A 26717-nucleotide genomic window follows, 5' to 3' on the forward strand; every position below is an offset into this window, starting at 1 on the left:
TGAAAACCTATCATCTTGACCCAAGAGCTATCACCACCTTGCAGTTAGATGCTGTGATAAAATGGTTTCTTTCTTCTCCCTGCCCAGTTGCTACTTCTTACATCCCAAGCATGTCAGGGTTTGTCCTACCCCTTAGTATAACTGTCCAGAGTGTCTGTGATGAAGTTTGAGCACAGTCTCAGCGAGGCAGAGACTGTTAGTATGACAAGGCAGTAGCCTGGCTATGGAGAAGCCCCAAAGAATGAAGCTTGCACAATACACTGTCTGGGCTTTGGTCGTCCTAAAGGGTCAGGAACTCTGTTTTTCAGAATGTTCAGAAATTTATAGACTAAACTGACAGACTGGGGGGCCGAACCATACAAATTAAATGAGTACACACGAGACTAATGTATAAACCAGGAAGCTTCTCTGAATCTCCTATGTATTGAAATGGAATTCCGGTGCTCTCAATCAGAGTTCCTCCTTTTCAGGAGTGATAGCTTGGAGGTCATGTGAGCAAATCAGAAGGTGGTTCAGTTAAGGTTGCAATTAGAGCCCAAAGTGAAGAGTCTCAAGGTATGCTCTTCCCAAGCCACAGCAAATCTTGATAAACTGGTACAACCTGATGAAGAGAACACTTCTGGCCACTAAACTGCTCACATGTCTTGGATTTAGTACCTCCCTTCCATGGATAACACTGTACGTACACTGTCATATTTTGTTTTTCCAAGCTCTTGGCAAATTGACTATTTCTGTTCACATTTTCTTTCCTCAGCGAGTTAGTATTATTTAAAAACCACAGTGTACCTAGAAAACACTGGGGCTCACCTCACCACTTGCTGACTTAATTAGTTTAAGTCTCTGGGGGTATCTTATTACCATGTCCTTGGAGGTATCTCACTATTGTCTTCACACATTACCTGTATAGTTTGGGACAGAGGACATTTATTAGGATATCACAGCTTGTACAGAGATAATATTTTAGAACTGGCATAGTTTCTGAAAAGCAGTTTTGTAATTTCTGATCTTTTATCTAGAAAACTTCTATGATCAACAAAATCTGAAGTTGAGATCACCAGGGGCTGAAAAATGAATAAATAGCAGTTATCAAAAACAGGGCATTTACGTGGTATTATCCTTTTTTTCAATCCATTATATGTGGTAGTACAGTTTTCTAACTTGAGTCATGACTATTCTTACCAAAACTGAATCATTCAAATTTGGAACAAAGGCTAATTTGTACCTGTCAGTTTCAGAACTTCAAAAATTGCTTTTACTATATAATTAAACATTTAATTTTAAGAGAAAATATCTTATTACTCAGAGTCTTAGGATTAATCAACAGCTATTGATTAAGTATGTTCCATCAAACGTAGGCACTTGAATTATTAAAACTTAGAAAACAATAAAATCCTCAATGTTGCCATTATGTAACTAGACAAATCATAACAACATCAACAGTCTTCAGCAGTATGCCAAAATCATTTCATAAATTTATAAATATATCAAAATCTCTTTCAGTTTTATTGTCTTCAGAAACCCAGGACCACTCTATGGCCATTTACTTGTCATTTTCATCAGAGATTATTCTTAACTGATTTTGTATGCTACTGAATACATCCTTCCCTAATTATTTCTGTTTTACTAAAATGAAAATAAAGTTTTTTTCTCTTGGAAACAAAATAAAGTCAAATTAATTCAACAGCTATGAAAATTCCACCTGAAATTTTAAACAGCTCTAAAGCCACAAAAGGAGAAGAGAAGCACATTAGCTTTAATGTAGCTAGCATGCAATAAAAATGAAAAGATCTATTTTGGGAAAGTTAACACACGTAGAAAAATTGATTAAAGCATGTTCACTAAAAGTCCTGCCATTAGCATTTTTATTTAGTACAATATATGCTAGAATATAAATACAAAGCAATATGTCCTTCCTTATCACGGGGAGTCTTTTATACAATTAAAATCCATAGCCGACATTTTATATGACAAAAGAAAAATAAACTAAACCTGTAAATTCTCAGGAGAAAGGATATAAGAAAATAATGCATTTTATATAAATTACAAAGGACAGTTACAGTGAAAATCCATTACCTTCCTCTCTGACTCAGTTTTACAAAATAAAGTCAACATGGATTATTCCGGGAACTGCTAAGAGTGCATGAACAGTGTGGCCCTTTCAAAAGACAGTGGTCAAAGACAAACTCTTATCTTGATGTCATGTATTGTTCTTAGTTCTTAACTGGAGTTGAGCTTCCTTTCATAGTCTTCTTTAGGTGGTGGTAGTTTGGCAAGATTTTCATCAGGAAATCCAGCTGTAGTGTCTGGGGCTAAAAAGATAAGATAATTATGGACTGACAAGCAGAAGGCAAAGAATACCAGGCAGAAATAATCACCACCATGCCAGGGAAATATAGATGATTTTCACTGGCTTATTTTTACCTGTTTTTTTTTTTTCTTTTTAATTTACAATGAATATATGTTAAGTTTGGTCATGAGAAAAAGCCAAAAGATTTTACATAAAAAATTATACAGGACTCTGTTTTCAATCCTGCTTTTGGCAGACTTTACCCTGGCCTCCAAAAAGTTAAACAGTTCTAATCACAGACAGCAACGTAAGCAGAAACCTGGAGCACACAGCTTTGCACAGGACCCGCACAGCACACGGCTGCGGGCCTCAGCAGCTCTTCCCCCTTCCTGTATATCAGCTTTGCCCCAACTTCCCTCACTATGAAACTCACAAGGGGCACTCGTGACAAATACAGAGTTTCAGGCCCCTCCCCTAGACATTGTGATTCAGTAAGTCTGAGCAGTCCTTTTAATAAGGACCTCTACATGATCACTGTGATCAACGAAATGTGGAAAACAGTATGCATTAAACTTCAGATATTCTTGCATACTTAACTTTTCTCCCTTAACCCAATTCGTTTCTCCCTCTTCAATCATTTTTGCGGTTATGAGAAAGACAGTGAAAAGAAAAACGGATTCGTTCTCATTGCCATTTTAGTCTAGAGAAGTCATACTTGCTTATAATAGTAATAAAAGCCAAACGTCAGAAAAACAGAATAGCCCAAAGAGAACTGGAGTTTTAATTTCTGATAAAATATGGCTAAGATTCAGATGCAAAGTGATAAATGACTTAAAAAATATTTTCTTTGTGGGGAGGGGAAAGAGGCTGGGTAACTAAAGCACGATATTGTGGGTCAAGCAATGAGGATCAAGACCTCAATTAGAATGTCTTCTGTCCAAAGAAAGCCCCAAGTACCCTATCTTATTTACCTCCTAAATGAAACTCTAAATACATATTCTTCATTGTTCTTGGTTCTTAGGAGGAGAAGATAAATTCTCATAAGCCAGGAAAATATCCAAATACATTTGCATATTCACCAACTGTGTTTATTTTCAAGTAGTCTATGTTGGCAAACTAATAGATGGATCTAAGTTGGCTGCCCGATATACATTTGGTAGGGTCATTCCTTACCCTGGAGGATTAATATTTTAAGAGTGAATCAATAGTTTATAAAGTTTGGTGACTCATCTTTAGTGAAAATACGTAAGACCAGGAAAAACATCTCTGGATTTCCTTTTTTCCATCAATTTGTCATTGTCATCTTTGTACATATTTTTGGTAATAACCTGAAGACTGAATAATTTCACTGCAAATAAATTCTAGTTTTAGGAATGTTTCTCTGATGCTTTATTTTAATCATCTGCTTCTTAAATAGCAGACTGCTGTCCCATTAAAACAATCATGTGACATTTTGGGGAAAATCAACAGCCCTAGAAAGAACTTTCAAGTATAATTAACAGTGTTGTATGAGTTTCAAGCATACAACACAGCGACTCAACAATTCCATACGTTACACAGTGCTCACCATGAAGAATGTAGCCGCCATCAGCAACCATACACTATTCTCACAATATTACTGACTACATGCCCCGTGCTGTACTCTTCATCTCTTTGATTGATTTATTTTATAACTGGAAGCTTGTACCTCTGTATTTTATCTACCCCTTCACCTACCTTCCCTGTGGCAACCACCAGTTTGTTCTCTGTATGTAAGTCTGTTCCTTTTGGAAAAAACTCTTTTTAAAGACAGGTTCTAGTACCTGTGGCCGCTCAGTCTGCGCCCGACGAAGGCAGTCTGCACCATAGATCACCGTATTCTCAGGGATGACTTCATACGTATTCAGGTTGCAGCAAGCCCCAATGATGCAACCACTTGTCAATATTACGTTTCTGCCCACATATGCTGCAGTAAAAACAAAGAAAGACCTGAAATTTAAGACAAATAAGTAGAACAATGATTTTTTTCTAAAAAGGACTTAAATATTAAATTGCAAACTACCCTTAAGAAAAAAATTTAAGGAAATATTTTAGCTCAGAGTTTATAAAGTAAAGAGGTAGGTGCCTGACTAGTACTAAATGGATTAAAACAGAGCTTTGCAGACTAGTTGTGTGACCTTGGGCAAGTCACTGTAAATTCTCTGAGCAAGTTTATTTATAAGATGGAAAGACTGACCTACTTGCAGTTGGTTGTAAGGAATAAGTGAGACATTAAATGTAAAATGCCGAGCACAGGTTTGACACACAGTAAGTATATAATAAACAGAAAATAACAATGATAATAATTGGTAATCCAAGTTGAAATAATAAACCGTTAGGTAGATTAACAAAAAGTCTAATTCTATTAATTAAAAATAATTTTCTTTCACACCAGTCAGGACCATCAAAGATAAATCATTATTCTATTTTTTTTTTTTTTAAAGATTTTATTTATTTGCCAGAGATAGAGAGTACACACAAGCAGAGGCTTAACCAACTAAGCCACCCAGGCATCCCTCTATTTCTTTTTTAATCATTATTCTAAAGATGTCTCATTGTTCAGGTTCTTTCTGGACTGTAGTGGGACATGGTCTTGGAGCTGCTTTCCTAGTAGTGGTGGTAACTTCACATGACCTCCTGCCCACCTCCATTTATAAGTAGCTTCCCTTTGTTCCTGACTGGCTAATTGTAGAACTTCTACAATTAAAGAAAGCAAACTGCTATAGAAAATGATTTTTTCCTTTAATTTTGCAATTATATTAATCAACTAAGTTATCACTGACATTAGCATTTAGTAGAAATCTTTTTCAAATCTTTCATCTGAAAATTATGGTTTAATTCAATCCTGATTTAAATGTACACAGATGATTTTTTTTTTTTTTTAAGGGAGGGAGGGAGGGGCAGAGCGAAAGGGAAAAAGAATCTTAAACAGGCTCTACGCCCAGCCAGGAGCCTGACATGGGGCTCAATTTCACAACCCTGAGATCATAATCTAAGCCAAAATCAAGAGTCGAATGCTTAACCAACTGAGCCCCCCAGGCAGACCCACAGATGAATTTTTAATTCAATATATTAAACATATTATTAAGTTCCTTAAAGGCAAATAATTAGGCTCATAACATTTTAGTCCACTTTCAACCATACCCTCCTTCTACATTGCCATAGTTTCCACTTCGGTTGCTTTTTCAGGACACAATAAAGAGAAAAGAGATAATCACTATTCACTATTCACAAAAAAAAATTCCAAATATAGCTTACCTTTTGATTCAATAACATTATTATCTCCCATTTTCATGGCCTGAGAATCTGTAAGCCAGAGTTAAGTAAACACTGTAAATGCGTTCATCTTTTTTTCCCTCCACTAATTCACTATATCCTTTCTTCTTTTTAAAGACTTTGTCACAGAGAGCGAGCACAAGCAGGGGGAGGGGCAGACGGGGAGAGGCGGGCTCCCTCTGAGCAAGGACTGATGGGATACTCAATCCTAGGACACTGGGATCATGACCTGAGCTGAAGGCAGACACTTACCCACTGAGCCACCAAGGTGCCCTAATTCACTATATCCTTATCCTGCACCACGGCAGAGGACAAAGGCATGGGAAGGGCCATGCAGCCCCAGTCTGGCCAGAACTTCTTGCTCAGAGAAGCCTGAAAGTATAGTTTTAATCTTTAACAAGTATCTCTAAGCAGATTCAGTCGCCTTCTATATTTTAAGAAATGAGCATCTTTTACCCCAATTCTATGAGGAACATATTTTCATGACTGTCTTAAGAAAATTAAAATTACTGGGGCGCCTGGGTGGCTCAGTGGGTTGAAGCCTCTGCCTTCGGCTTGGGTCATGATCCCAGCGTCCTGGGATCGAGCCCCACATCGGGTTCTCTGCTCAGCAGGGAGCCTGCTTCCTCCTCTCTCTCTGCCTGCCTCTCTGCTTACTTGTGGTCTCTGTCTGTCAAATAAATAAATAAATAAATAAATAAAAAAAAAAAAAAAAAAGAAAATTAAAATTACTTATCACCAAATCACTTAATGCTAACACTGCTAACAGTCTGATATATCTTTATATAAATACATACAATTCCCTTTATATAACTGGGAATCAAACGGTATAAAATCAAACTGTATAAACTCTCACGGCTCGCTTATTTGGTTCAATTAAATTTGTAAGCAAGCATTATTTCATACCATTAAAATCTTTAAATACATAGTTTAAAATGACTGCTTAATGGTCCTGATCATCCATTTTACACATATAGCTTAATTTATTTAAATATTTTGCTATTGTTAAACATAGATTTTTTTCATCCAAGTTTTCCTATCATAAAATAATGTTTTGCTGATACCATGAAAACATTTTACTAGCTTTTTAGAGGACAAAAATCAAGCATAAGAACTGATAGCACTCTGGGGGAAAAAAAAACAAAGAATGAAATATTTCCATCCCCATCCACCATTTCTTTACATCAGACAGCATACTGCTAACCAAAACCATACAGGAACCAAATGGACAGAGCTGAGGTTCTTAAATCAGTCTAGAAACCAGGATTCCTATTTCTGTGTCTACTGCCACTCAGTCATTGCTACCCATCAACAAGCTGTAGCAACAGGAGCAAGATGGTACCTGAAAATATGTATGTATGTGTGTGAACTCATACTTATAATATATGTGACATATTTGATAGCTAAAACACGACAATTTCTATGGGACAGATCTGAACGTTAAAGACAGGTGGGAAGAAGAGTTTACTTAAATTGTTGTAAAGGATACAACAGCCAACTTCAAACACATTATTGGTGCCAATGATCATAGGTTTCGGTTCTGGATCTTCAGCATCAGGAGTGATATTATCAGGGTAACTATAAAAAGAAGAGACAAATCATCAAAATCAATAATGCAATAAGCAATTCTCTTGTTTTAGAATTCGGGTTCACTCTTTCAATTTTACCTCCATCAAGCTTAAAATATATAACTACAGGGGTGCCTGGGTGGCTCAGTGGGTTGAGCCTCTGCCTTCAGCTCAGGTCATGATCTCAGGGTCCTGGGATTGAGCCCTGCATCTGGCTCTCTGCTCAGCGGGGAACCTGCTTCCCCCTCTCTGCCTACTTGTGATCTATCTCTCTGTCAAATGAATAAATAAAATCTTTAAAATAAAAAAATATATATATATAACTATATAAGTAATTTCTTAATCCAAGTGAATTATTTATCCTCTGTGCTGAAGAACTGATTCTGAATTGAAAAAGAACTACTGAAATGTAAGGAAGCCAAAGGCAGATGCCTAAAGACATCACAGTAAAGCTCAAAGTGCAGAGGGCCTTTTCCAGGACAAGGTAAAAATGTTCCTGGCTATCATTTTTAGCTTGTTAAATTAGAATCAAAATTGGGCCTGAGTCGAAAATTTTCCATTCTTAATAATCATTCAAGATTGTGAAATGCAAACAGATATTCACAAATAATTATTTTATGCTGTTAGGTAGTTTGAAATATTTGGAACATAAAATGTTTGTGGTCTAAGAGGAAGCCATTTTTTAAATGGAGCTTTATCTCTGACAGTTGAGTTACTACAGAATATAGCTGTTGTCAACTGACTTACAGTAAAGGTGCCAAAATAGATTTTAAAAAGAAACTCTTACTATAGTAGAAACTCCCAAATTCTAAGTAAGTGTTAAGACAAATCAATCTCTTTATCACAGTTAAATATTTTCCCAAGGTCTTTCTTAAAAATTCCATACATTTGTTGCTATAAATTAGGTATAAGCTTGAATTTCCTGCCAAAATTTTATCTAGAAAGCTTTACAAATGCTTATGAAAACTTCATAGATATTACAGTCTAGTTCACTAAGATTATGCACGTTTAATACTTTATTATTTCTTTACTCTTCAAAGTTAAAAATTGCCTCTAGAACCCTCCAAATTTTCAAATATAATTCTGGGTGCCATCCCCACATAAGGTTTATGAAAATATACAACAGAATTAAATTCATGTGTCTGGGCATGAGTAATAACATTCCAGCCTTCGGAACTGAGAAATCATCCTATCAAAAGACTCTCTTTGGGGTGGTCAGCACAGCACTTGATCGCTAGAGTCAGGAAATGTTTGCTTAGCGCACAGAAGAGGTAGTGACATGTAAGGGAAGGCCATCAGACACAGGGGAGGGAATTCTAGTCAGCTACGGACGAGTTCTCTCACCTTGGAAAAGTCTCTTCACCTATCTGGTATCTGGTTTCCTCATTAACTAATTTCTTGTGTTGAAAAGATCCTTAATGTTTCTCTAGTTCTAAAATAGCAGCTTTTCAGATGTCTGCTGTAAATCTGTGCCCCTTTGTTCAGAGTATCTGTAAGAGTCGTACTCACGCATTTATGATAAGCGCCTGTTCCTCTATGAGGTTACCTTCACCGATCACGATGGGCCCGGCTTCGGCAATAATGCGTGCTTTGGGGTGGATCACCGTCCTAGGTCCTGTTAAATATATGATGAAACGGAATTATTGGTGGAGGCTACGCTTCCAATAGGAGGGGAGAAGATGGGGGGGGGGGTGTCAAGGCTATTGGGAGGCACATTTTCTCAAGTATACGGCAGGCACCCTAGGCACACTACAGACCTTATCTCCGCGCTGTTATCAACAGTAGTCGGAGCCAGATCTCAAGCCAAGGTGAGTGGAGACAGCCCAGGCTCTGGAGCCAGACAGCCCTGGCTCAGCGGCTGTTTGGAAGCCTCTGTTATCTCAGCAGTGAAATGGGGGTGGCGAGAATACCAGTCTCGCAGAGTGGTTGTAAGGATTAGATGAGATAATGTTTGTAGACACGGTATTCTGGCACATTGTTGGCAATAAAAATTCATTCCCTTCCTTGTTTTGCTTTCCTTTATAAAAATGAGGCTCTCTGCTTACAACGCTGCAGCTTTCTCATGCCAGTGAACCACAAGGCAATACAGGAGCAATGGGAGACAGGAAATATGTAAACTAATGTTGTCTTTGTTACTTTGTCTCTGTCCCTACAGCAAGCCTAACCCCTGGAAGGAGGCAGAGCTTTCATTGAAAAAGGTTACAGGGAGACAGCGGAAGGAGACAAATGTGATTACTGGAGTCCTAAGACCCTGAGATAGGCCAACTGAGGCAAAGTCTCCCATCTCAAATTGAAGGGAGCAAGATGGGGTCTTACCACATCCATTTCACCATGAGGGTGGAAGAGGCATTGCACTGCTCAAACAGGGACAGCATTCTAGAGTGCTAACGCGTTCCCTCCCCTGGTTCCTCATTTCCTGAAGGCCTAGCGTTTGGTGATCTTGAAACCACTCAGGAGAAAATATAACCTCCCGTGCGCCACTCCCTGCAGCACGGCCCCGCCCACCCCCGAGGCCAAAGGCTATTTCTACTGGTAAACCAGCAGCAGGATGGGACTCTGAAGTAGGAGAGTGTGGGCAGAAGCATTGACAAAAGATGGGAGGCGGTCAGGAAGATGACACTGTTCATGGAGCTCGGTACTGGATTGTGTACATTAATTTATTCCGTAGTCATTACCTGCTGGTGATGCAGTGCTACAGGTCACAGGGAAACAAAAAGGAACACATGCTACTTTTGCCCTTTGGAGCTTGCGTATCTTCTTTGTTTTGTTTATCTTGAAAACTAGAAATACTTAACACACTCACACACAAATGTATTAAAATAAATGAGGTGTTCCTGGTGCCTAGAGAACTGGAAGGAACCTCCGTGCAGCTTTGTTTCTCCCCTAACAATGACGAGCTGGGGACTGATAAGGAGGGTGGGGCCGAGACAGGATGCTCCGGCAAAGGACCCACAGTCTGATAAGGAACAACAGGAGAGAGGCTTTGCTATTTCTGTCACCTCTCACTCCCCAAGTCCTCAGATGCCAAAGTAAATTTCTCTGGCAACTTCTCCTATTCAGGACAGAAGGGAGGATTTCTTGGATCTCTGGGAAGGTTCTCAAGTGGACATGTGTGCCTTTTTTTTCTTTGTTAAAAAAATACACACATTTATAAAAGTAGTATGTGCCCATTATAAAAATTCAAAGCAAGGGGCACCTGCGTGGCTCAGTGGGTTAAGGCCTCTGTCTTCGGCTCAGGTCATGATCCCAGAATCCTGAAATCGAGCCCCACATCGCATCGGGCTCTCTGCTCAGCAGGAAGCCTGCTTCCTCCTCTCTCTCTCTGCCTGCCTCTCTGCCCAATTGTGATCTCTGTGTGCCAAATAAATAAATAAAATCTTAAAAAAAAAAAAAAAACAAAAGCTCAAAGCAAAAAGTGAAAGATCCTCTCTTTATGCAACCCTATTCCCTAGAGGTAATTATTCTTAAAAGTTTGGGGTATATTATTCCAGCCTTAAGTTCTACTGTATACTTAAGACCTATAAATGTCAATGTATATAAAATATATTTTATCATAAAGTTAAAGAATAAAATAGAATTTGAAGGTAGAAAAATACGGATTATAGGCACATTGTTTGTTTGTTTGTTTTTAAATCAAGGAACAGTACTTATTATTCTGCAATTCGCTTTATTCACCTGAAAAGACATGGTGATTTTCCCGTGTAAGTACATTTAGCTAGCTATTCTTTTCATATCATATTAGCATACCATAATTTATTTAACCAAGCCCTTAATGATGGGCATTTAGATGTTACTACTTTTGGGGGAGAGGTGCTAAAAAAATACTAAAACAAACACTGGATTCTTTTGAAATGAGAAATTTCTTACAGGTCTTCCAGTTGTGTGAACCAATTTGAATCTATAGTTTGCACAATACCAGATTTGCATTTTACTTTAAAATGCTCTGTGATGGGGGTGCCTGAGTGGCTCAGTCGGTTAAGCAACTGCTTAAGCATCTGCCTTCATCTCAAGTCACGAATCCAGGGTCCTGGGATGGAACCCCACATCAGGCTCCCTGCTCCCAGGGAAGCCTGCTTTTCTGCCCCTTCCCTCCCCCAGTGGTGCTCTCTCTCGCTCTGCCATCTCTCTCTCTAATAAATAAATAAAATCTTAAAAATAAAATAAAATGTTCTGTGATAAAAGGGGCAAATTCAATTTTAGGTTCTTTGGTCATTAGAGCCCTGCCAGCACCCCACCCCTCATCTGGAAGGTCCCCACCCTGGTCTCTACCACGGAAAGGCTGTGTGCTTCATCTCTCAAATGCCTGTTCTCTCCCCCATAAAAAGATGAGATCTGGAGCAACCTAATTCATCGTGTTGAAGTGTGGGTTATAAGAAATAATGTCTGAAAGGCAGATCACAGGGTCTGGTCTGTAATTGTTAAAAATGGGAGGTTCATCACTATCTGACACCAAAGGCTATTTGTGTAACTATCATAATAAGCAAAACAACTCCTTCTGGTCTGAGAGACAAAAAAGGGGTCCACTTTACTCCTCTACTCAGGTTACGAGGGTAGTAACTCCCTTTAATCAGCATGAAGAAATTTATACATTACTGTAAAATAGTAAAAGAAATTAAAAAAGTATTTTCCATACTAGCATTAGATCTTAGGGAAGAGATCATCACGCTGTGATAGAAAGCAGATCGGCTGCCACTGCTGAACAAGAAGCCGGCTGCACTAGCTGTTCTGCTGATCCTCAAGCTGTAGCTTTTGACAGCAAGTCCACCTGCGAGAAGCTTCCTGAGAATGGACTAGTATGACAAGGTTATCACTGAAACCTGCCTTCCTTAAAAAGCTCCTCTAAAGTGTAGCTCTGAAAACAAGTGATATTTCCATTTTTCCCTTTCAAAAATACATATAATACATGTTAATTACACAAACGTAAATTTTAAAAAATGAAATTTGAAAAAAACAAAGACACGATCTCTATGTCTCATACAATTTTTAAATACGATGCCTGAGCTATTTTAACCAGGCATTTTATTATTGTTATTACCATTTTTATCATTATCAATAAGTTAACTAGAAGAAAACTGGAAAACTCCTGGTTAGAAATCTAAAGGCCCTGAGATACCAAGCAACATCACCAGCTTGGGTGAGATCTGCACTTAAGACAGCACCTCCCCCTGGTGGTAGTACCGCCAAACTACAAGTCCTCATATTTGGGACAGAAAGAACGTAAAAGGTCAAAACATAAACTTTGAATTGTGAAGTAACAGCAAAAGTCATGGGTGAGGGCGCCTGGGTGGCTCAGTGGGTTAAGCCGCTGCCTTCGGCTCAGGTCATGATCTCAGGGTCCTGGGATCGAGTCCCGCATCGGGCTCTCTGCTCAGCAGGGAGTCTGCTTCCTCCTCTCTCTCTGCCTGCCTCTCTGCCTACTTGTAATCTCTCTCTGTCAAATAAATAAATAAAATCTTTAAAAAAAAAAAAAAAAAAAGTCATGGGTGATAATAAACTGAACAGCTCCCCTAAATCTGTCCTAGGTCTTTTGGGGTAGAGACTAAAGAGGTTAGTACACATGTCCTTTGGCACATGACTGCTAAGATTTTGGTTTGGAGGGCTCGCTAAAGGGCCATTCAGGGGCAGGTGTGCGGTCCACAGTGTGGACTCCCGTCTCTGCACACAGTCTGGGGCTGGTGGCTGGCACCAGAAAGCCCGGGCATCCAAGTGCTATTCCAAGTCCTGGGCAGCTGCAGCCGACTAAAATGTGAGCACAGACTGCTCCACACTCTTCCACATGCGAGAAGCACTTTTACCTAGAATGGGTCTGATTGCAAACCAAGTTTGAGTCTTGAGATTAAAATGCTTTAAAAATAAAATCTGTCACCATGGAAAGATTTTTTTTTTTAAAGGCTGTTGTGAACTTCTTGGAGCTCTCACTGGCAGGGTAGTTTGTATATTTTCTTACCAAATGCGCTGAAACCCTATTTGGCTTATCTCCTTGTTTGGATAAATGTGTCTAGAGTTGGAGTTGCCTTGCCGGCTGATGAATTATTTTTCTAAATGGTTGGCTGGGCTTGATGCAACACAGCCAGAAAGGCATTCCTTGCATCAAATTTCCATTCCCCTCATTTGGTAAAGGACATTTTTCCTGTCTGTCTTTGCCACAGAAAGCAATCTCTGTGCACATTTTCATATGTCAATAAACAGTTCAAAAAGCCACAAGCTTTTTCCTTGAAAATTAAAACAATTCTTTTGACCTGTAAGCTGAAGTACCTGTAAGCACTACTTTATATTTGATGAAATTTAAGCCAAAGCCACTGTTCTGCCTTATTGAAAAAGATTTCCATGGTAAAGGGAAGCTTTTGATCTGTATTAAAAACTCTAATGGGGGACGCCTGGGTGGCTCAGTGGGTTAAGGCCTCTGCCTTCGGCTCGGGTCATGATCCCAGAGTCCTGGGATGGAGCCCCGCATCGGGATCTCTGCTCAGCAGGGAGCCTGCTTCCCCCTCTCTCTCTCTGTCTACCTCTCTGCCTACTTGTGATCTTTGTCAAATAAATAAATAAAATCTTTAAAACAAAAACAAAAACAAAAAACACAAACCTCTAATGGACAGAAAGAGTAAGTGGGACATAGGGCTTCCATCTCAGCATTTTACACTGTGTGGAGTTCTGCCTTCCTACCTGTAATGTCCCAACCAAGCCTCGTCCTAAGACCAGGTGGCTGACTTTCACCCCATGGTGGGACTACAGACTGTGCTTAGAAGTGACTTTCTACAGTGTTTTTCAGCTTTCAAAGCAAAATTTAAGGAAATAATGCATGGCCCAAAATCCAAGGCAGCCTAATTACAAACAGGCTTGATACTATGAAACCTTGCTTACCCACATGGTAATTAACAAGAGAACTGTTATTTTTCCCAAGGTCTGTTTCCCAGCAGCCTCTAATGAAAGGGGTCAGGTTCCAGCAGAGCCTCAAGTCACAGAATTTCTGCTTAAGGACAATACTCCAAAGCTTCAGACTAGTTTCTTTGATAAACACCTGATTTTTCTAGAATAGAAGATCAGGTTTAAAGTTCTACTACACCACTGAAACACAGAGAAGGAAAAAATTACTTTAGAAATATTTCAGAATGGAATAATCTGGTAGGAGCATAACCAACTAGGGGATGGAAAGTTATGCATAACATCCTGTGAAAAATCCATTAATTCATCCACTTTAAGTTTATTGCTACTTAACCCAGAAAATAGAGCTTATTAAGTGTTCAAATCTCCCTATCCATAGCATAAGAGAAAAAGACTTTATTCTGGTATATTAGGCAAAAACAATAAATAAATAAATAAATAAAAGCCATCAATCAGAAAACCAACCAGCCAACCATGGTGGAGAGAGTAAGTTTTAATTAAATAACTTATCTCTACTCTCCCAGTTGATTTAACTTCGTATCTCCTAGGAGCTTTTTAATCTGATATATTACATCAGAAAAATGAATTAATAACAGTCAAAAGGTTTTACATTTATATTTATCTGAGGAGGGAGCGGGAAGAGGGAAAGGGAGAGTGAGCACCTTAAGCAGTCTCCATGCCCAGGGCACCCAACATGGAGCCCAGTGCAGGACTGGGTCTCACAACCCTGAGATATAACTTGAGTCACAATCAGGAGTCAGACATTTAACTATCTGAGCCACCCAGGCACCGTGATTAGAGATATCTTATACCAAATATAACAATGATGGAGGGGCACCTGGGTGGCTCAGTTGGTTAAACATCTGCCTTGGGCTCGGGTCATGATCCTAGGGTCCTGGGATCAAGCCCCACGTCGGGCTCCCTGCTCAGCAGAGTCTGCTTCTCACTCTCCCTCTACCCCTCCCCCCAACTCATCTCTCTCTCTTAATTAAGTAAAAAAAAAAAATCCTTAAAAAAAAACAATAAGGATGCCTGGGTGGCTCAGTTGGTTAACCTGCTGCCTTCGGCTCAGGTCATGATCCCAGAGTCCTGGGATTGAGTCCCACATCGGGCTCCTTCCTCATTGGGGAGCCTGCTTCTCTCTCTGCCTCTGCCTGCCACTCTGCCTGCTTGTGCTCTCTCTCTCTAACAAATAAATAAATAAATAAAATCTTTAAAAAAAAAAAGATAGAAATGGCTCTCTAATACCAATTCTAGGGGCGCCTGGGTGGCTCAGTGGGTTAAGCAGCTGCCTTCGGCTCAGGTCGTGATCTCAGGGTCCTAGGATTGAGTCCCACATCAGGCTCTCTGCTCAGCAGGGTGCCTGCTTCCTCCTCTCTCTCTGCCTGCCTCTCTGCCCACTTGTGATCTCTCTCTGTCAAATAAATAAATAAAATCTTTAAAAAATAAATAAATAAATAAATAAATAAATACCAGTTCTAGAAAGTTTCCATACTTATATATACAATCAAAGACGAGAAACAAAAAACAAAAAAAAACAAAAACAAAAAGATAAGAAACACATAATGAAAATGAAGAATTATAAAAGACTAAACAATGGGTAACTATATCCCTTCTGAATATTCTCCTTAATTTAAAAAACTGAAATATTTCTGTAAAGTATTTTAGCAGATTTTCTTGTTTAAAAAAACTGGGTCAAAAATAAGCATAAGAAATACTATCTTAGATTCATTCTATGACAAGCTTCAAATCACTAGTTTAAAAATTATGACCACTTCTTACACTATTAATCTATCACTGAAAATCTGTATTGAACTGTCATTTTATAACTTAACCAAGGATCTGTGTACTATCAGCTAGAGGAAAAACCTATATGGAAAGTAGATTTAAACACTATTTCCTGGAGTGCCTGGGTGGCTCAGTGGGTAGAAGCCTCTGCCTTTGGCTCAGGTCATGATCCCAGGCCCCTGAGATCGAGCCCCGTATTGGGCTCTCTGCTCAACAGGGAGCCTGCTTTCCCCTCTCTCTCTGACTGCCTCTGCCTAACCATGATCTCTGTCTGTCAAATAAGTAAATAAATAATAAAATAAAATAAAAAATAAAAAATAAACACTGTATTTCCTTACATAATTTCAACATTAGGGAAGGTTGGTTGACATAAGGATAAAGAAAAGAGAGGAGCATAAAGTAGTGAAAGACAACAGGAGAAACAAGAAAGCGAGCACTGACTCCTGGTAACGCCCACGCTCTAATCCCAGTGGCCCACCCTTCCTTTGCACAGGAGAAAGGTTTTCCTGCTATTCTACATAAGCTTCTACAAGTAACAGAAGGTTTTTTTCCAAGTCAGAAACACACACACACACACAAAACATATATATACACCTTGTATGTTTAGCCAGCAGAGGGGTCTCTGCCATCTTTGCATCTGTTCCAGAGTAGGTACAGTATACTTAGTTTTAGAATGGGGAAGAAGGAGAAATGAAAGGGAAAATGTGTGTAATTAGCTACATTATTTTAGTCTTACTTTCATTCTAATGATAGAATACCTTGTGAGCTAATGAGAGGGTTATTCCTCAAATCATGATGAAAACCATAAAAATACCAGATTAAAAATAGTGCAGAAGAGCACCGATAGACAAGTAGCCATCATGATTTCTCCTCATTAAAAAGTTTGCAAGCGGTTTGGGAATTCACAAAGAATTAACATAGCACTGAACAGAAACTGGGTCATCTTCTAAACTCTGAAATTCCGTCAACTTAAAATAATTATATAAATCCAACCCGGCAAATTCCCAATGATGTTCCATAATACCAGCACAATCGTCACATGTTCTCTAAGACATGATGCCTAAATTGGTCACAGAGGCTTAGACTTAATAAAACTCCTATTTTTTTTTTTCCTATTATAGATCCTGTTGGTGTAAGGGAGCAGGGCATGTTTTCTCTCCGAAAGCTCTACTCTGGTAACGAGCAGCTGCTAGTACGGACAGACTCACGTTTGTAAAGCTCCAAGGGCATGATAGGCTGTGATAACATATGTAAAAGAATAAGTGGCTAAAATTTAGTTTGGGAGAACTTAATCATGTCCATATAAGCAAGATGCCACCTGTTAAACTGTTCATTTGATTTCAGTGTTGGATCTCACCTCTAGCAAGGCTACACAATGTTAAGATTAAATGGTGCGATTAGCTAGAGTCAGGATTTGGGCAATGACTTTCACAAACATTCTCTTATTGAATCCTTTAAAAACCCACGAGGTAGGCACTCCTATTTTGCATGTCACAAAAACTGCTAATTACCACTAGATATCCATGCTTTCCTCTTTTCTGGTAACAGAACCCTGTCAGACTGGGAGACGCAAAGCACAGTTCAGACTATGATCTCCCAGCCTTCCCTGTAGCTACAGTGTCCATGACACCAAATCCAAGGCAGAGACTGTATATACAAAGAGAGACCTGTGGAACTTTCAGGAAGACTATTTAAAGGAAGCTGACTCAACTGGGAGGTACACCTTTTTGTCTCCACTCCTCCCTTTTCTTATCCAAGATCACTCTTGGTGCTGTAGGATCGCATCCTGGCCTACAAGGCCAGAGGCCCTGGACAACCAACTAAGGAGTCCTGAATTGCCCACCTCTATATTTCTTTATATAAAAGAATAAACCTCTGCATGGATAAAGCCACCACTACATGCAGCTGAACCCAATTCTAAAACACACAATTACACGCGGATAGGGAAAATGAAGGTCAGTGAGGTTAAGCGGTCTACTAAAGTAAACCGGCAGGTAAAGAGCACGGATGCTAACCCAGGTCTGTCCGACTCCATGGTCCACACTCGCTAACAGTAGCATCTAAGCTCCATGAAGCGGTACCTTGTCTGCTGTGTTCACTCCTGTGTCCCAGCAGGTACACATTTGGATGTTTCTCAAATAAATCAATGACTTCATTATATTGCCTCATTAGTTTATCAGATAGAAACATAAACATAGAGTCCATCAGAGGGCCTAGCTGGCTCAGTGGGCGGAGCATGCGACTCGATCTCAGGGTTCTGAGTTTGAGCCCCATGTTGGGTATAGAAATTACTTAGAAATAAAATCTTAAAAGTTTCCATCAGACTTAATTCTATTAGAAATATTTAATATTTACAGGAAAAATACATTATTTTGTCAATAAAATTAGCACATCAGTGAAACAGACAAAATATAAAACCTAATTAACTGTAAAGCACTGAAATAAATTAAATTACATCCATTTTTTAGAAATAATTTATAAACTATTTAACTAAATAACTAATAAACTATTTTCTTACCTATGGTTACATCACCCCGAATTTCACTTTCTACGCATACAACTGCTCCAGGAGCAATCTTCACACTGTAGAAAGAAAAAGGTAATATTCACCATGGGCACATTTTAAAAATATTGTTATAGAAGTTATCTTAACACTGCAGTGAGAAAAAGGTTTAAAAAATGGATTTAAAAAACTGTAAGAGAATAGGATATTTAATATATTATAAAATTCTCAGGAAGTATACAATCCATTGGCTAAAGTCACTAATGATACCTTATTAAAATGCTTGAGGAAGTGCCTTGGTGGCTCAGTTAAGTGACTGACTCTTGGTTTCTGCTCAGGCCATAATCTCAGGGTCACGGGATTGAGTCTCGTATCAGGCTTTGTGCTCACTGGGGAGTCTGCTTGAAATTCTCTCTCTCCTACTGCCCCCACTCCCTGTGCTCACTCTCTTTCTCTAAAATAAATAAATCTTTTAAAAAATGATAAAAATAAAATGCTCAAGAAAAGAGGCTTTGGATTCTTTTAACACCAGCATTGTTTCCAAATAGGATAAAGCTGAATACACCTAACTATCCATTAGTAAGGGACTGATTAATACTAATAACTACGGTATACCAGTTTATTACACAGTCATAAAAAAGAAAGAATAATATTTTATGTAAAGATTTGGAATGATTTCCAAGCTATATTAAGTCAAAAAAGATCAAAGCCAGAAAATGGTGGGTATATAATACACTGTAAATTTTGTAAAAGAATGTACATTCAAAATATTTAACAACCAGCAAGATAATATTAATATAGAAATCAATGTAGAGATTTAAAATTTACAAAAATTCCTATTTATTCTCTAACTATATATGTTATAAAACTACTTATTGAGTGATATAAATTGGAATGCAAATTGTCCCCATATTACTAATGTACAAATAATTTACTGATGCTTTTTGATATTCTGTGACATCCTGTTTGACAAATGCTGCCTTGGCTGGGCCATGAGCTGACATGCAGAACTGTACCAAATGACTCCCCCCGCCTGCCCTTAAACTGATAATCATTTGATAACTTGTTCTTATTAAGTATTTTCCTTAGTAGTAATGAAATTATTCATGGTGTTAAGTATGCACTCAGCTTCTCTAAAATAGCAGCTACCATGTTAGCTACTTTTACTTTATAATCCTTTTTGGATTTTTCAAAATTTTGATTTCTAGTTGTTCACTGCAAGTATGTAGGAACACAATAATTTGGGGGGCACCTGAGTGGCTCAGTAGGTTAAGTGTTAGACTCTTGATTTCAGCTCAGGACTGGATCTCAGGATCGTGAATTCAAACTCCCCATTAGACTCCACGCTAGGTGTGGAGCCTACTTTAAAAAAAAAAGAAGAAAATGAAAGAAAGAAATATAATTTTGTATATTGACTTTGTTTCCTAAAACCTTGCTAAACCCACTCAGTTCACATAGATTCTCTGGGATTTCTCACAAAAAGAATTTTGTTGTCTATGAATGGGACAGTTTTTACTTCTTTTTCAGTCTACATGCATTATTATTTCTTTTTCTTGCCTTATTGCCCTGGTTAAGACTTTCAGTATGATGTTTAATATCCTTAACCTGTTCTGGCTCCATAAGACCAACAAAACCTATCAAACTATCTTTCTAAGCCATGAATGATGCGTTTTATTTTTATTTTATTTATTTATTTATTTAACAGAGTGAGCACAAGCAGGCAGAGAAGCAGGCAGAGGGAGAGGGAGAAGCAGGCTCCCGACTGAGTAAGGAACCTGATATGGGGCTTGATCCTAGGATACTGGGATCATGACCTGAGCTGAAGGCAATGGCTTAACCCAGTGGTTGGTGGTGAGCCACCCAGGTGCCCGGAATGATACATTTTTAAATAAATTAATAAAACCTGGTATGTAAAACAGTTGAAATTTTCTTGACCAAAATGTTAATGCTTTGGTTTATAAATTTTCTAAAAACTTGTTTTATTTTAGCAAATACGTTTTTCAAGCAATAAGAACCATAAATGTAGAGTATAATGATTCACTCATATCAATATTATTTTTTAAGTTCTATAAATATTCATGTATGAAAATATTTGCTTATTTTTAACTTATAGTAGATAGTATAAAAATGTTAATGGTACTTTCTACTTGTTTTTCATGTCTTTTTTTGGACATTTCTTTGGTTAAAAAAATTGTTATTACCAGGTTTTATTTTTTTCCAAATGTTTCACTGTGAGGCAGGTTCATGCTTTCGTATTTGTCCTCCTTGATTAACATAAATTTTCATTATATGTAACATAAACTTAAACGGGACATGCTTGCCATACTAACAAAATTTTTAAAGTAATTAGCACATTAAATTTCTCTAACTTTTGAGCATCATTTACAACTGATGCAACCAATACAGCCGCATCAGTGTGTACCTGCTGAATATTCGTATTTGCTTGAATATTTCCAAACCAACTCCAGAGGAACAGACAAGGTACTAATAATATTTATCACCTTCAGAGAGAGGAGCTGGATAGCAGGGACACAAAGGTATAAATACACTTTTTCATTAGATGCCCATTTTTTAACTGCTTGCATTTTGAAACCCACAAATGCACTGCTTATTCAATATGTAAATAAAACAAAACAAAAAAGAGATTGATAAAATTTTCTTAACAGCAGGTGCTAAGTGGGTACTGTATTCATTTCCATAATCAGGGTGATTATTTATTTATCCCTATTTCCTTAAAAAATCTCCCTCAAATTATGATCCCTATATGCCCTCCCCCACTTAAACTTTATTTTACCTAAAAATACTTTGTTGTTACTCTTAAGTATCATTTAATTAATTTTAGACTTCTCAGTTTCCCTTTAAGATTGTTTTTTTTTTTTAAAGATTTATTTATTTATTTATTTGAGAGAGAAAGAGAGAGAGCACCAGGAGGAGGAACAGAGGGAGAGAAAATCTCAAGCAGACTCTGCCCTTAAGCCAGACAGTTGTAGGGCTTGATCTCCTAACCCTAGGATCATGACCTAAACCAAAACCAAGAGTCCAGTGCCACCCAGGTGCCCCAAGACCAGATTTTTTGTTCTTTAAATCACTGTTCCTATTGCTTCAACAACAATCTTTTTAAACCAAGGATAAAATTATTATTCATTAGTATCACTTCTCCTTACTTCCAACCTTCAAATAAATACCCAGCTATCACATATATAACCTTATTATGTCATATTCAATGACACTGGTTATAGTATTTCTAGATCATTGTCTATACCTGTTCTGTATCATATTACATTCAGGATGCTTGATACATGACACAAGTCAATGTAAGTAAGGAACAAAAGGTTGTGTTATGAAATAAAAATGAATACTTAGAATAGTCAGTATAATCAAATTCTGGTCCATTTCTTGTATTAGTTTGTTCAGGGTACTGAGGAGTTTTTGCTTTTATTTATGATGGTAATCTAATGATGATGCACCTATAATTTAATTAAGACACTTGAACACCTTTGTTGACAATTATTAGGACACTTCCTGGAAAATACTGTATCAATATGCATCAGGAATCATGAACACAGTCACAATGTTTGACCTTGGAAATCTATTTCTGGAGTTCTCTCATCAAGAATTCAATAGAGGGCGCCTGGGTGGCTCAGTGGGTTAAGCCACTACCTTCAGCTCAGGTCATGATCTCAGGGTCCTGGGGTCGAGTCCCACATCGGGCTCTCTGCTCAGCGGGGGGCCTGCTTCCCTTCCTCTCTCTCTCTGCCTGCCTCTCTGCCTGCTTGTGATCTCTCTCTGTCAAATAAATAAATAAAATCTTTAAAAAAAAAAAAAGAATTCAATAGAAGGAATATATATATGCAAAAATTGGCAATGTTGTTTAGAATAATGAAGTCATAAAAGGGGAGGAGTAATGAAATAAAATATAATCATCACCTAACTGGAACACTATATACTGCCTAACAAAAGAAAAAACAAGATAAAACTACTTTTTTTCTCTCTCTTTTTAAAAAATTTTATTTATTTGAAAGAGAGAGACACAGCATGAGAGGGAACATAAGCAGGGGGAGTGGGAGAGGGAGAAGCAGGTTTCCCACCAAGCAGGGAGCCAGTGAGGGGCTTCATCTCAGGACCCCGGGATCATGACCCCAGCCGAAGGCAGACGCTTAATGACTGAGCCACCCAGGCTCCCCAAAACTACTTTTTCTTTAAAAGATTTTATTTATTTATTTGACAGAGATCACAAGTAGGCAGAGAGGCAGGCAGAGAGAGAGAAAAAGGGAAGCAGGCTCCCTGCTGAGCAGAGAGCCCGATGTGGGACTTGATCCCAGGACCCTGAGATCATGACCTGAGCCGAAGGCAGCGGCTTAACCCACTGAGCCACCCAGGTGCCCCCCAAAACTACTTTTTTATAGACAAAGTTTGCTCCTCCCTGTGGCCTTGCACTTGAGACATCAGGTCTAGAGGTAGGTAATGATGACAGAGCAACAGTGAGCCAACCGGCTCCCCTTCCCTGATGTAGTTTAGTTTAGCCCATCAGCTCCCCTTCCGGTTGTTTATTTTATTTTTTCAAAGATTTATTTATTTATTTGACAGACAGAGATCACAAGTAGGCAGAGAGCACAAGAAGGACCTCTCTCTGCTGAGCAGAGAGCCCAATGCGGGGCTCAATCCCAGGACCCTGAGATCATCATGAGCTGAAGGCAGAGGCTTTAACCCACTGAGCCACCTAGGCGCTCCCCCCCTTCCAGTTGTTTAGTTCTCATTCTTAATAATGGACGGAGAACCAGAGATTATCAGATGAATCAGGAAAGCCTCCAACTAAAAAGGAATAAAAGCAAACCAAAGAGCAAAAAGAACAGTTTGAGGAAACACAGACAATTCAGGTACTAAAAGAAAACTTAAAAAAAAACAACAACAACAACCTTATAATTCAGAGAAATAAGAGACATTTCTGCATAAAACAAGACAGAAGTCTATGAAAAAGGAACAATGTCTAAGAAAGAGCTCCAAGGGGCGCCTGGGTGGCTCATTGGGTTAAGCTTCTGCCTTTGGCTCAGGTCATGATCTCGGGGTCCTGGAATCGAGTCCTACATTGGGCTCTCTGCTCAGCGGGGAGCATGCTTCCCCCTCCCCCTCTGCCTGCCTCTCTACTACTTGTGATCTCTCTCTCTCTGTGTCAAATAAATAAATAAAATCTTTTTAAAAATTAATAAAAGAAGAAAGAGCTCTAAGAGATTAAAAACATGATCGAAATTTGAAATCACTAGGAGTGAGGTTAAAAAAAGAGCTCTTCCAGAAAGTAGAACAAAATGGGGGGGTGGGGAGGGAGGGAAGGAGAGAAAAATGAGAAAATTAGAGAGTCCAAATAAAAGAAACCTCAAGGGGTGCCTGGGTGGCGCAGTTGGTTCAGTGTCCAACTCCTGGGTCAGCTTAGGTCCTGATCTCATGGGTCCTGGGATGGAGCCCCACATTGTACTGGGCTCCAGCTCAGCAGAGTCTGCTTCTCTTTCTCTCCCTCTGCCCCCTCCCCCACTGTGCTGTCTCTCTCTTCCTAAGGAAAATAAAAAAATAAAAAGAAAGAAATCTCAAAAGGAGAAAAGAATTTGTAGAAAAAAACTATTAAAGAAAAATACAAGAAAATTTCCCATTTCTAAAGGATATTAATCTCAACTCTAAAAGGATACGAATGCAAAGGACCCATCCTCTTAAAATTTCTGAATGCCAAGCTAAAGATCCTTATAGCTTGCAGAACAAACAAAAACAAAAACAAAGTCACACAGAGGGATTAAAATCATCAGAATGGCTTCAGAGTCCTCAAAAGCAATACCGGAGGCTAGAAAACCAGAATACAATAGCTACAGAATGCTAAGCAAAAACTATGTTCAAACTAGAGCTACCTATCTAACCAAACTAGCAATCAAGTATGGAAGGAGAATAAAGGCATTTTCATACTTACTTAAGTAAGTATTTATACTTGCTTTCATTCATACTTACTTTCATACATACTTACTTAAAAAAAAAAAAATCTCTTAAGTACTCTTTATTAGGAAGCTGCCAAAAGATGTACCAAGCTAAATAAAAGCCAACAGACAAGACATTCTAGAAACAGAGGCCCCAGTGTGTGAGGACAGAGGGAAATTATCAGGACAATAGCCATGCATCAGCCTCAGAGAACAAAACTGATAGGTTTCAATGGGGAGATCGTAAAAAAAAAGACGTTGACAGATTATGTGATGGTTTACTAGATAGTTGGTATATCTGTGAGAAGATTTAAAAATCATCAGTACATAGAAAAGAAAGGATATGAAAATAATGAACTTATTTTGTTAAATTTTAGATTAATTCAGGTTGAGGGTCCAAAGAAAATTCAAGAGAAAGACCCAGTAAGAAAGTGAAAACACAGAGCTAGAGAGTTCGAGACCAGAAATAAAGCTCTGAGAGTTAGTAGGGTACAAAGGCCTTAACGTATCTCTCCATCATTCACATTCCAGAATCCCTCTAAATATTCAGTAATACAAGTGCAAAGTATCACCAAAAATATTCTTCTTAAATCACACCAACTTCCCTACTGATAGGGAAAGATTTAAAAAAAAGGAGACATACACAATTTTTTCTCCTACCACCAAGTATTTTTAAAACTCTAAAAGAAGATATACCAAACCCAAACTGATAATCCCTGAGTCTATCTTCAAGAAATATTTGTGAGATCAGACACAGCTACATCTGTTTCCAACCTTTTGACATACAGCGACCTTCTACAAAGCACAAGTTAAGGAAATTCTAGAAATGATGCATCTGGGTTATGTGTTTACTGAAGTCACAGAAAAAATATAACCTTCCTACCCAGTGCATGAAAAACTTTAGTACCATGGAACAGAAAGCAGAAATGGCCAAACCCTCTCATTTTATAGATGAGGAAACTGAAGCTGAGAGATTAGAAATTTCCTGAAGCAGCTGGTCCCTGAGGCATCATTATCGGAACACCAATCATGTCTTCTCTGTTAGCTGCAAGTTTCCTGGAAACATCCTGACATGTTGGGTATTTTTCCTGTGAGAGCAGAATGATGCTGTCTTGAATACATCACCTTTCCTAAGCGCTATTCCTCCGATGCTTTTCATTTGGGGGGGGGGGGGTGTTAAAATAATGCAATTTATTAGGCCCTGGTCAAATAAACCAGGTTTTCTAAAATGCCTCCTGTTTTAGACCTTATTTCCAGATTTCCATTTCCTCAGCCTCCCTCTCAGTATGATTTTTTGGGAAAAGGGCATCAGCTATCATTTAACTTATCCTAGACAAGTGAGGAGAGGAGCGATTCCCAAGTGTCCCTCTGTCCAGTCTTATGCCTGAGGGAGAGGACCCAGGTCGAGTTTGTGTCCCGAGTTTGTGTCTTACTTCTGAGACCTAAAATAATTAAATTCACGACTAGACCAACTCAAACACAGTCCAAACATCTCCGTGTAGACGCCACTGCACTTCGGAGTGATGATGTGGCCGGGGGTGCTCAGACGGCTGGGAGGACCTACTAAAGGGACTGCCTCAAGAGTAGAAAACCCTACATGTTCATTTATTACGACAGAATCGGTTTTCCTGCTCAAGGAAGCGTCAGCAGAGGGTGCTCCACGCGGCTGCTTCCCGAGTAAGCCCTTCTCCCGCCCAGCGCGTCCTGGCCCCCCCCCCCCCCGTTTCCAGCAGTGAGGACGGCGGGAGAAGCCCCATCGCCGTCCTCACGCGTTGGCGCAGGAGCTGATCCGCGCAGCTCCGGGCCGGGACGCGGCCCCCGCGTCGGACGAGCGACGGCGACGCGCTGACACCACACACACCGCCCCCGACTGGGCAGGAGGGGACTGGGGTGTGGCCGGCACTTCGGCGGCCGTCTCGGAACGCCGGGAGGAGGAAGCTGTTACAGGCCGCCGACCGTGGGCAGCCGCCCCAAACGGGGCAGGATGTGGGGGGAGCGGGGGCGTCCCTCTGTGTCCCGCGGCAGTGGGCGACCACAGGCTCCCCGCACAACGCCTCCGGAGACCCCCTCCCTCTGCGCCGGCGCGTGGCGGAGGCGGGCGACGGGACCGAAGAACAAAAACCTTCCCGGCACCGATTCCACGTCCCTTCCCCATCCTCCCTGAAACCCGCCTTCGTCGCCTCCTCCCTCAGCGGCCGCCAGCCCTGGGCTTTAACAACCAGCCCGGCCGAGCGCCCGGGAGAAGACACCATCTCAGTCCCTGCCACTGGCGACCAGAAGCAGATTGGCCGCGCCTGCGGAGTGCAGAAATAGGCTTTTTCAAACCGCGGACTCACCTCTTTTGAGCCTTCTCCGCCATGGTTCGGACCCGGTCTCCAGTTGGAGCGGAGATCGACACAACCGCCTGGGTCCAGCGATGATCTCTACCAGCGATTGGAGCG

The 26717-nt window shown here is 39.5% G+C and overlaps 1 protein-coding gene across 4 annotated transcripts; it reads right to left on the minus strand.

Moving 5' to 3' along the window:
• Positions 1-1845: 1845 nt before the first annotated feature.
• On the minus strand, positions 1846-26717 carry DCTN6 (dynactin subunit 6). Of its 4 annotated transcripts, none has more exons than XM_004757803.3 (7): positions 26613-26717; positions 18338-18402; positions 8659-8764; positions 7071-7159; positions 5564-5611; positions 4090-4232; positions 1846-2309 (listed from the first exon to the last, which is right to left on the minus strand). In XM_004757803.3, the coding sequence occupies exons 1-7, from the start codon at positions 26633-26635 to the stop codon at positions 2211-2213; spliced, it is 573 nt and encodes a 190-aa protein (XP_004757860.1). In that variant the 5' UTR covers positions 26636-26717; the 3' UTR covers positions 1846-2210. The 4 variants fall into 4 exon arrangements, with proteins under 4 accessions (XP_004757860.1, XP_044925374.1, XP_044925373.1 ...); XM_045069439.1 differs by having other exon boundaries at positions 7050-7159; XM_045069438.1 differs by lacking the exon at positions 26613-26717 and adding an exon at positions 26046-26446.

Source organism: Mustela putorius, unplaced genomic scaffold, assembly GCF_011764305.1.
Source record: "Mustela putorius furo isolate JIRA1106 unplaced genomic scaffold, ASM1176430v1.1 tig00003932_pilon_pilon_pilon:0A:0A, whole genome shotgun sequence".
NCBI lineage: Eukaryota > Metazoa > Chordata > Mammalia > Carnivora > Mustelidae > Mustela > Mustela putorius.